The sequence below is a fragment of the Hippocampus comes genome, unplaced genomic scaffold, assembly GCF_001891065.2.
Source record: "Hippocampus comes isolate QL1 unplaced genomic scaffold, H_comes_QL1_v1.1 scaffold106, whole genome shotgun sequence".
Lineage (NCBI taxonomy): Eukaryota > Metazoa > Chordata > Actinopteri > Syngnathiformes > Syngnathidae > Hippocampus > Hippocampus comes.
Genome location: NW_017842055.1, coordinates 644,552 through 655,445, shown reverse-complemented (window position 1 = coordinate 655,445; position 10,894 = coordinate 644,552). Strand labels below are relative to the sequence as shown.

The following is a 10,894-nucleotide window of genomic DNA, read 5'->3' as shown; positions in this document are numbered from 1 at the left end:
TCTCAAAAAATCCATACCTGAAAACACAGGAAGTCTCCCACATGGATTTGAAGAAGACATTGTAGGACCATTTCCAGGCATACTTTATTGACAAGCGTTTCCATCTGGAATCTTTTTCAAATTCAGCCCGTGGAGCCAGTTTGCGCCAGCAACCTGAAATTTGCTCGACCTGTCTATCATGAGTAGACCCACCCAAAAAGTCAAGAGTAGATGCCTGAGAAGAAACAGGACGCCTTTCACGATGGTCTGAAGTGAACATTTGAGGTCATCTTGGCCATTTCCAGGGATCCTTCATCAACAAACTTCCCCTTACGGGACTTACTGACATGTAATCATCATCAGTAGACCCCCGAAAAGTGTCAAGAAGCCCCACCCAAAAAAGACAAAAGTCATCCATATTGGTTTGAAGCGGACATTTTTGGGTCATTGTGGACGTTATCAGCGGTCCTTAAAAGATTCTTCTCTGAAATGATGTCCAATTGCTACTAAATCTGAAGCATGTATTTAAGATGGATGGAAGAAAAAAAAAAGAGCAGAGAAATGTTGATTTGCCATGAAACAAACAAAAAAAAAAAAACTTAGTTGACCCCAGGTGGTCAGAGATTGACTAAAGGTGTGCTTGATGCAGGGTTGTCGGGCTTTGCAACTGACAAATGTAGTTTGATCACTGTTCAGTGACAGAACAAAGATGTAATGTCGACACTGCTTGGTCGAATGCCACGGGGTGTGGTCTGAAGACATTTGGAGCGGCAGAATGTGTTTAAAACCTGACTGACTGGCTTTCGAGAAGTGATAAGAGGTGCCTGGCTCGCTCCGCTTCGCAGGTATTAACTGGCTCTCACTGTCGTCGTGCAACACAGTGCTGCCGAGAGACCGCGACGCGGCGTGCCAAGATGAGTTTGCTGTTCAACAATTCGGGTGAGTCAAAAATAATCCCAACTCATTTCAGCTGCGCTCAATCATTTTATTACCTGCCGAAAACCAAGTCGCCCTTTCCGAGCCCCAATGAAAAAAAAAAAGATTGAAGACGGAAATTTGGATGTACCGGGCAAATATTTGAACATTTCGCGACCCGTCGGCAATCCAGTTTTGGCACAAGGTGGCGATGGCTTTCTGTGACTGAGCACAAATGTCAAGTCGGTTTAATTTTGAGGCCTTTGATGGCGTACTCATATTTTAATGTGCGAATTTGACGGGAATCAGTGTCTTCCCCTTACGGGACTTACTGACATGTAATCATCATCAGTAGACCCCCGAAAAGTGTCAAGAAGCCCCACCCAAAAAAGACAAAAGTCATCCATACTGGTTTGAAGCGGACATTTTTGGGTCATTGTGGACGTTATCAGCGGTCCTTAAAAGATTCTTCTCTGAAATGATGTCCAATTGCTACTAAATCTGAAGCATGTATTTAAGATGGATGGAAGAAAAAAAAAAGAGCAGAGAAATGTTGATTTGCCATGAAACAAACAAAAAAAAAAAACTTAGTTGACCCCAGGTGGTCAGAGATTGACTAAAGGTGTGCTTGATGCAGGGTTGTCGGGCTTTGCAACTGACAAATGTAGTTTGATCACTGTTCAGTGACAGAACAAAGATGTAATGTCGACACTGCTTGGTCGAATGCCACGGGGTGTGGTCTGAAGACATTTGGAGCGGCAGAATGTGTTTAAAACCTGACTGACTGGCTTTCGAGAAGTGATAAGAGGTGCCTGGCTCGCTCCGCTTCGCAGGTATTAACTGGCTCTCACTGTCGTCGTGCAACACAGTGCTGCCGAGAGACCGCGACGCGGCGTGCCAAGATGAGTTTGCTGTTCAACAATTCGGGTGAGTCAAAAATAATCCCAACTCATTTCAGCTGCGCTCAATCATTTTATTACCTGCCGAAAACCAAGTCGCCCTTTCCGAGCCCCAATGAAAAAAAAAAAGATTGAAGACGGAAATTTGGATGTACCGGGCAAATATTTGAACATTTCGCGACCCGTCGGCAATCCAGTTTTGGCACAAGGTGGCGATGGCTTTCTGTGACTGAGCACAAATGTCAAGTCGGTTTAATTTTCAGGCCTTTGATGGCGTACTCACATTTTAATGTGCGAATTTGACGGGAATCAGTGTTCTTCTTTTTGCTATACTGGATTCAATGAATAGATTTTACAGTGTTCCCATTTGAACCTGTGCAACTTTGGGGGCAATTTATTGTGCTTGGAACTGAACACTTTTTCAGTTTCGTTTTTGTTTTTGTTTGCAGTTTTAATTTAACCCATGCATTCTTGAATGAAAGATGGGAAAAAAAACACTCACAGATTCTTATCTCCCCCCCATCCTTGCTAAATGCATTTTAAAAAAAAAGTATTTATATATATGTATTTATATATTTTGTTATTTTTGCCATCAAATGTGTACATCACTGCGATTTTTTTTTCTTTTTCAACTCTTTGACCCTTAATGGCAGGATCTGTTCTAGGTTATTTTGGTACTTTTTATCTCAGCGAGGAGGCGGCATTGACCCAAAGGCTATGTGACTCATTCTGATTTGTGGGAAAAACCCACGAGCACGCCCTCGCGCACGCACGCACACGCACACACGCACACGCACACACACACACACACACACACACGCACACACACACACACAGTCTACTAGCTTAGTGCTAATGTATCATAAAAAACGCCATAGATGGGCAAATGGAAATTCAAGACTTGCAATTCTGCATACTCGCATTTCGGCACCGCAGATTGTCTTTTTTTTCAGTTAAGAATAAATATAGATTTTTTTTGTGGGGGGGGGGGGGGGTTGTTTTGTTTGTTTTTCCCTTCTGCATGAAAAAATGTTGAATATTTATCAGTGCTTTTTTTTTAAGGATCCCCCCCCCCCACACACACACACACACTCACTCACACACGCACACACGCACACACAAATGGATTTTTGCTATTTGCAGAAAAACTATTCAGGAGCAAAACTCCAAATCTCACCTGAGATGACCTTCGGCAAGCCAGACATGCCAAGGTTGGTTTTGTCACCTTGCATTCATTCCTATGACTGTCGAGATGTCGACAGCAGCAGTGACGCTTCAAAGTGTTTGCCTCCGGAAACTAAAATCGATGAAGGTTAATTACCACTTTGTGTGAGTTAAAAACCTCCACCAACCCAATAATTACCACACCCCGGGGTCACACACATACACAAGTACATACCCCTGCTAATAAAATATATATATTTTTTTAAATCACGGTTTTAAGAATTGAAGTCACTAGAGACATTTTTTTTTCACCTGAGGTAGCAGAAACTAACGCTTCTTTTTGTTGCTGTCGCGCGCGTCAGTGTTCACGGGCGTGGACGTGCACGCCAAGCGCAACCACGACGAGCATCACACCAGCGAGCTTCCCGAAGATCAGCTGACCGTCCGCAGGGGACAGGCCTTCAAGGTCACCTTGGACTTGGCCAAGCCTTTCAAGCAGGGCATCGATTCCCTCGTCCTCATCGCCTCCACCGGGGGTAAGCGCTCGCTCGCTCGCTCGCTCGCTTGTCCGACTTGCCGATCCATTTCTGATGTATGTATGAATTTTTGGGGAAAAAAAGTGCGGATTTATTGAAAAACCCAATTTAAAACGAATCAAAGCAAATCAGATCACCAAATCATTTCACGACAATGGCGAAATCACTGCTCGCCTCCACCGGGGGTAAGCGCTCGCTCGCTCGCTTGTCCGACTTGCCACTTCATTTCTGACGTATGTATGAATTTGTGGGAAAAAAAGTGCAGATTTATTGAAAAATCCAATTTAAAACGAATCAAAGCGAATCAGATCACCAAATCATTTCACGAGAATGGCGAAATCACTGTAGCTAATTCGTTGTGTGACTACCGGTAACTTGTTTTTCCATTGCTTCCGGTTTCATTGTCATCGAATGACCTCATTGTTTCATTCGATAAATGCGTTTAAAAACAATCACAATTCAATATGAAATATAAAAATGAAATGAAGAAAAAAAAAAAAAAACCACGGTAGCTTGACTTTGGCTCGTCGGCCAACAGCTTGCCGGTGCTCGTGACGCCCCCCGCGGACGCCCCCATCGGCAGGTACGCTTTGAAGGCCACCCTGTGGGGGGAGGACAAGACGGTGGCCACGCTGGTGCTGCTCTACAACCCCTGGTTCTCCGGTACGCTCCTCGGCCACGCTCGTTCGCCGGTTAGCAATAGTGAGCGACCTAGCGACCTGCTTCATGCGGTGTAAAGGCGGAAGGATGTTTCTTGGGCCTTTCGGCGCGGAAGGAAATATTGAGACTATAAACCGCAAGTGCAAATGTCGAAAGATGGGCTCTTTCCAAATGTGATGCAACTTCTAATGAGCGTGCACATGTAATTCAACTTCAAAAGCAGGTGTTGTCTCTGGACTCATTTCTGATCCACTCCCCTCAGTACCTGCGGTCAAAAAGGATGAAGCGCATCGTCGTGTGACTGATTGGGTTCAGCAAGGTTAGAATAGTTGGCGAAAACGAACGCATCACCGCAACTGAAAAAGCAGTGTCGTTTGCAAAATGAAATAAAAAACAAGAGAGCACATCTCAGACTCGCGAGCATTGTTCGACCAATCAAAGGAAGGAAAATTGCAGACATGTCCTGAAATCTGACTGGTTGAAGAACAAAACAAAACAAAAAAACCCCCCCTGCCGTCAATAGTCTATATCACGTGCCAGTATTTAAGATAAGATAAGATATCCTTTTATTTGTCCCACACTGGGGAAATTTAAGGCTCCTGTGCCCTTAATTGGGCAGATTATTTGAGATGGCAGCAAGCACATGGAAACTGAAATCGGATTGGACACACAAAAAAAAATTGAATATACTCTCCACCCGCTATGAAATGGGGATAATAGACGCACGGAAATAAAGGAATACAATTTGATGCAAGTTGTAAATGCGTGTCAGTGCTGCTGATACTCAAGACAGTGCATACAGAACTGCATATATTGTTGTTTTATTTTTAATATACATTTTTCTTGGGGGCGGGGGCCTATGCAGGAGACTCGGTGTTCTTGGCGGATGAGCAGGAGAGACGAGAATATGTGCTGAATGAACAAGGAGTCATCTACAGAGGAAGTTCAAATTACATTTCACCTCTCAACTGGGACTTTGGACAGGTACGTCAAAGACGGACGGGTCCCAAAGCGAGATATTTGCATTGAGCGTGAATGTCAAGCGGCCCCCCTTGCCTCTTCCTTCCTTCCTTCCTTCCTTCCTTCCTTCCTTCCTTCCTTCCTTCCTTCCTTCCTTCCTTCCTTCCTTCCTTCCTTCCTGTGCAGTTTGAAGACGACATGGTTGATATTTGCCTCAACATCCTGGACAAGAGTCTGAACTACAGAAAGAACCCCGCCGGCGATCTGGCCTCCCGCGGCGACCCGGTCTACGTGGGCCGCGTGATCAGCGCCATGGTAGGTCCGGGACGGGCGGAGGCGGCCGGATCCGGACCGAACGCGCTGACGCGGCGCTCTCGCGCGCTTAGATCAACAGTCCGGACGACAGAGGTGTCGTGATGGGCAACTGGTCGGATTCCTTCGAGGGCGGCCTGTCGCCGTCCCACTGGAGCGGCAGCCACGACATCCTCTCCATGTGGAAGAACAACAACTTCCGGACGGTCAAGTACGGCCAGTGCTGGGTCTTTGCCGGCGTCATGTGTTCAGGTCGTATCGCCGCCGCCGCCGCTTGCCGGAGAGCTTCTTCAGACTTGGCCCGGTTGCCCGACATGTTGCTGAGATGCGTTTGGCGTTTCCCTCAGTCATGCGTCTGCTGGGCATTCCCACCCGCGTGGTCTCGAACTTCGTGTCGGCCCACGACACGGACGCCAGCCTCACCATCGACGTCTACCACGCCGATGAGGGGGCCAGGCGCAAAGAGTCCAACGACAGTATCTGGTCAGTGGAAGGGGGGGGGGGGGCCTTGTTGTGCGGTGTGTGCATTTGTGTGTCTGTGTTCCGAGGTTACTCTTAGTTCATGAAAACACAATTAAAACGAGCATGGGAAAACATTTCATCCATCCATCCATTTTCTGATCTGCTTTATCCTCACGGGGACATGCCGGAGCCGATCCCAGCCGTCTTCGGGCAGCTAGGCGGGGGACATCCCCGAACCGGTTGCCAGCCAATCTCAGGGCACACAGAGACGAACAACCATCCGCGCTCACGCTCACGGCTAGGGACAATTTCGAGCGTTCAATCGGCCTGCCGTACATGTTTTTGGAATGAGTACCCGGAGAAAAGCCACGCAGGCCCCGGGGAGAACGTGCAAACTCCACACAGGAAGGCAGGAGCTGGAATCGAACTTACGACCTCAGCACCGTGAGGTCGACGTGCTAACCACTGGACTTACCGGGCCGTCGGGGATTGATTAGTATGATTTATTTCGGTATTATAGATCGGCCGTTAAGACGGAAGAAGGAAGGTCAAGCAATCGTCCGAGGGTTGTGCTTCGTTTACTGTGTGTTGCCTTGAATGACATCATCCAACACAGCCGTTAAAAAAAGCCTCACCAGAGAGAGAGCGAGAGAGAACACACACACACACACACACACACACACACACACACACAGCTGTGCTCAGTGTCAAATTTTCTGTAGCTCTGTATGTATTGTATGGCCTAAAAGGATGCTGTCCCATCAGGAACTACCACGTGTGGGTTGAGTCGTGGATGAAGCGTCCCGACCTGAAGGCCAACGGCAAATATGACGGCTGGCAGGTTCTGGATGCTACGCCGCAGGAGGCCAGCGACGGTCAGGCCTCCCTCCGCGTTGTTGTCCTCCGCGTCGTCTTTGGCGTCAGCCTCGGCATCGTCTCGCTTAACCTCTCGATGCCGTCCATCCTCGATCTCGTGCGAGGCGTACAAAAGAATTGGGACACGCTTCTCCATCAGCGCACTGACTCGAGTGACACTTTTTCACGCCGTCCCAGTCCTTTTGTCATCATACCGTCGATTGTGTTATTCTTTGTCTTCCTCTTCCCGCTGACTTGTTGACTTCCAAACCCGTTAACTGGTTTTCTTCGGCTCAGGCTTGTACCAGTGCGGCCCCTCCTCTTTGGTGGCCATCTTTAACGGCGAGACCCAGCTTCCGTACGACGTCCCCTTCGTCTTCGCTGAGGTCAACGCAGACTGCGTCGACTGGCTGGTGAGGGGCAAGCCGACGAGCGAGTTGACGTTTCGAAGTCGCGTTGCGCTCGTTGAACGGCGCGCGTGCCTGCGCTTGTTCAGACCAAAGCCGACGGCACCGACGTGAAGATGTCCTCGGACACCAAGCGAGTCGGAAAGAGCGTCTCCACCAAGGCTGTGGGCTACAACAAGCGCCTGGACATCACCAGGACCTACAAGCACAGGGAGGGTGAGTATCCTGGACGCGTACGCCAACCGCGCGCGCGGTTGACGCGCAAATCCGCCGCCGTGTTTCAGGCTCGGAAGAGGAGCGGGCCGTGTTCAGGTACGCCATCAGCGATGACAAAGACAGCGTGCCCGACGTAGGCGCCCCGCAACCCCCCACGCCGCCAACCCCGCCGCGCCCGCTGCCGCAGCTCATCATACAACTTGTTGAGGTTTGGCTTCCTGCCTTTGCCTTCCACGCTGCCGCTTTTTCATCACACAGATACTAGGGAGATGACAATTTTTTTGTGGGGGCGGGGACAGACGTCGGTACCAGAGTACGGGAAGGACGTGCAGATGAAGCTGGTGATGAGCAGCGACAGCAGAGTGGAAAGGAAGCTCAACATCCGCATCACCGTGGAAGGGATGCACTACAACGGCACCTTCGTCGCCACCATCCAGTCCCAAGTCAAGGAGGGGACGCTGCACCCTTTCCGAGGTCAAACTCTTCAAAATATCGTCTTTGTGTTCAAGTCCAACCTCTTTTTTTTTTTTTTTTTTTTTCCCCCCGAGCAAACTACATCGAGTCGGCTAAAAAAATGATTTGCAACATATCACATTGTATCATACCTCAAATTAAAGGTCCCGACGTAGGCTTTTTCAGTTCTGCAATGATTTTGTCAAAATGTCTTTATGAAGTGAGCAAAACATTTTTGGAGGGTCAATCTTGATGAGGAACAGGTAAAAAAAATAACTGAGACAAACCACCTCGAGCCTTACGTCAAAAAAGACGCCAAATTAAAGGTCTCGATGAGAGCTTTTCAGATCTGTATTTTTATTTTGCTTATGCACTTTCTTATGATGACACATTGAGCAAAAACATGCTTTTTTTTTTTTTTGGCTGGAAAATATTGTAGAGCTGACAATACCCATTGTGATCCCCGTGCGTTCGTACCTCAAGCACATGATGTACGCCGACAGCTTGAAGGTGTCGGCCGTGGTGACGGACAAGAAGCATCCCGACAAAAAGTACCTGGCGGAGGACGACGTGGTACTGCATGACCCTCCCGTCATAGTCACTGTAAGTCCACCACACCAAACTTGCCTTTTCTCCTCACTTGTTTTGTTTAAAAATCAATAAAAGACGTTTTAACCATTCCATTAAGTCGGCATGTATTTCTCCTTTATGTGCCATCCTCGTTGTGGCAATACACAAAGACAAAAGATTGTTTAGGGCCATACTGGAAATTTTTTAAAATGAAGGAAAAAAAAAAGTTAATTTTTTTATTTTATTTATTTATTTATTTTTTTATGGAAAAAAAGTTGTCATCTTAGACAACAACATGGAGTTATGGTAAAATACCAAAAAAAAATCTGTTTTGCCCCCTTTGACAAATATTCAGCTTTATTACTTGAACTTTATATCACATTTTTGTAGAAAGTAGATGATTATAATCTTCGAACATTTAGTCTTTTGGGGGTGGGGTAAAAAAAATGCAACGTTCTTTCCGTAATATTGTGACCGTTTTTTTCTTTCTTGTGACTTATTTAAAAAAACAAAAAAAACAAGAATCCAGCTTGGCGCTTGTAAAATTGTGCAGCCGACTAACGTGCGTAAGAATACTACGGGGAAAAAAAAGTGTTGTGAGTGTTTCCAGTTGTCATTCGGGGACCCGCTTGAAATGGTGATGAAAGAACTTGATTTGCTTGTGTGGCAGGTTAACGGTTTTGTGCGGCAGCACCAGGTGGCGTACGGAGAGGTGATCTTCATGAACCCCCTGCAGGAGACCCTAACGGGCATGACGCTGACCGTGTCGGGAAGCGGACTCTTGCGGCAGGAGTTGGAACACAGGTAACGAAATCCCCGAGTAAGACCTCAGCCAAGGCCCCGCAGTCCTTTCAAGGACAAGGACCCGTGCCTCAAAGTGGAATAAAATCAGCCCCTGACACCAATTTCTCCAACCGACACAAAATTGGGTTGACATGCGTCATAACAGGATGCACCAAAAAGTCTCAATGACCCACGTCAGCGATAGGCCATTTTGGTTTGAAGCAGCCCTTTCAAACACAAGAAGGAGCTCGTAGAACGTTAGAAAAAAGTTTGACCGCGATCCCAGTTTCACCGATCCACACGGAATCGGGTGACGTTACACACATAAAGCGACACAATCATAACAACTGCATGGAATGAACTTTGTTATCGGTCTTTTGTTCCCTTAGACTTCCCAACTTGTCTCCCAACAACCGCTTCCGCGTCCAGTTTCCGTTTGTCCCGTACAGGACAGGCCTCAAGATGCTGACGGCTGACATCCATTCATCCATTTTTAAAGATTTCAAGGGCAGCTATGCAGTCAATGTCAGGCCATGAATCATTCTCTTAAAAAAAGAAAAAAGAATCTGCTCATGCTCTAATCATGCTCATATGGAGGTTTTTTTTTTTTTTTTAATATAGGAGTCGATGCTTAATTTTATGTAACCGTGGTGCTTTTATATTTTGTTTTGGGGTTTTTTTTTTCCCCTCCAAGTGCAACTGAGCAGATCATACCCTGCTTGAAGTCTGGCGCTGTTCTATCGCCGAGCTGTCGTTTTACACGATACACATGGTGCGGTTTGCTTTTTCTTTGGCTTTCTTTTTTGTGTTTTTAAGATGTCGCCACAAGAGGGTAGCAATATGGAATAAGAAACGGAGCTTGGTGTGACGTCAGAAAGGGTCTGATTGCTTAGGACAAGATGAGTGAGCACAATACAAAAAAATTACTGAAATTTTACTTCTTTTTGAGTGGATGACTTTTCGTCCGTCCATCCATCCAACGCACTTTTAGTTTGTTTTTTTTTTAAACACTTGTGTGACAGCCAAGAATGTTTTACGCCTGTACCTTGAATAAAGAGCTGAAAATGGCCATGATGATTGATTGACGTGATTTTTCACTTGAGATGATTATCTGCGGCAACCTCGATGCAGGAGAAGTGCTTTTTTGGGATTGATTACTGATTGCCTTTTGTTCAATCGGCTGCCCATTTTGTTGAAAACATTCCAAAAATCGTCGAGTGACGTTCTAGTAAGAACTACATGTTACATATTGTTACTCATATTGTTGCATGAGAATCAGAAGATCATGACATGTTTATTTGGGATGTTATGTAATCGTATGAGGATGACCTTCATTAAGACCTTCAGGTGGGATTTGTTGTGCTTTCTTGTGATTTGATTGTTGACTTGCTTACTGCGTGAGTAGATCAAGTTTTTCTCTTTTTTTACACTACCATATGAAGATGTAGAAAGTAAACAATCTTATATATGGCAAGTCTTCAACATTACCTTAGATTTGAGGTGTCAGTTTGAAGTTTTTTTGTGATTGGATTTTTGACATACCGATCGAGTGATATATCGAGACATGGTTATGTGGGCGTATTGACAACTTAATTGCAGAAATGGAAATTCGCCAACAGTACCTTAAATTTGAGAAACGATATACAATGTTTCGTGTTGCAGGTAAATTTTTGACTTGGTGTTCAGAAAGAGAAAGAAAAAAAAGTTTTATTGTGTGAAGATA

The 10,894-nt window shown here is 46.1% G+C and overlaps 1 protein-coding gene across 1 annotated transcript; it reads left to right on the top strand.

The window, feature by feature from the left end:
- The first annotated feature begins 1,631 nt into the window (after window positions 1-1,631).
- tgm8 (transglutaminase 8) lies at window positions 1,632-10,040 on the top strand. Its single transcript, XM_019860453.1, has 15 exons — window positions 1,632-1,821; window positions 3,320-3,549; window positions 4,006-4,156; window positions 5,019-5,137; window positions 5,300-5,428; window positions 5,500-5,677; window positions 5,773-5,908; window positions 6,653-6,762; window positions 7,040-7,155; window positions 7,239-7,365; window positions 7,434-7,573; window positions 7,665-7,839; window positions 8,258-8,421; window positions 9,059-9,192; window positions 9,561-10,040. Exons 1-15 carry the CDS (start codon window positions 1,797-1,799, stop codon window positions 9,706-9,708), a joined length of 2,082 nt encoding a protein of 693 aa, XP_019716012.1. The 5' UTR covers window positions 1,632-1,796; the 3' UTR covers window positions 9,709-10,040.
- Window positions 10,041-10,894: the final 854 nt, after the last annotated feature.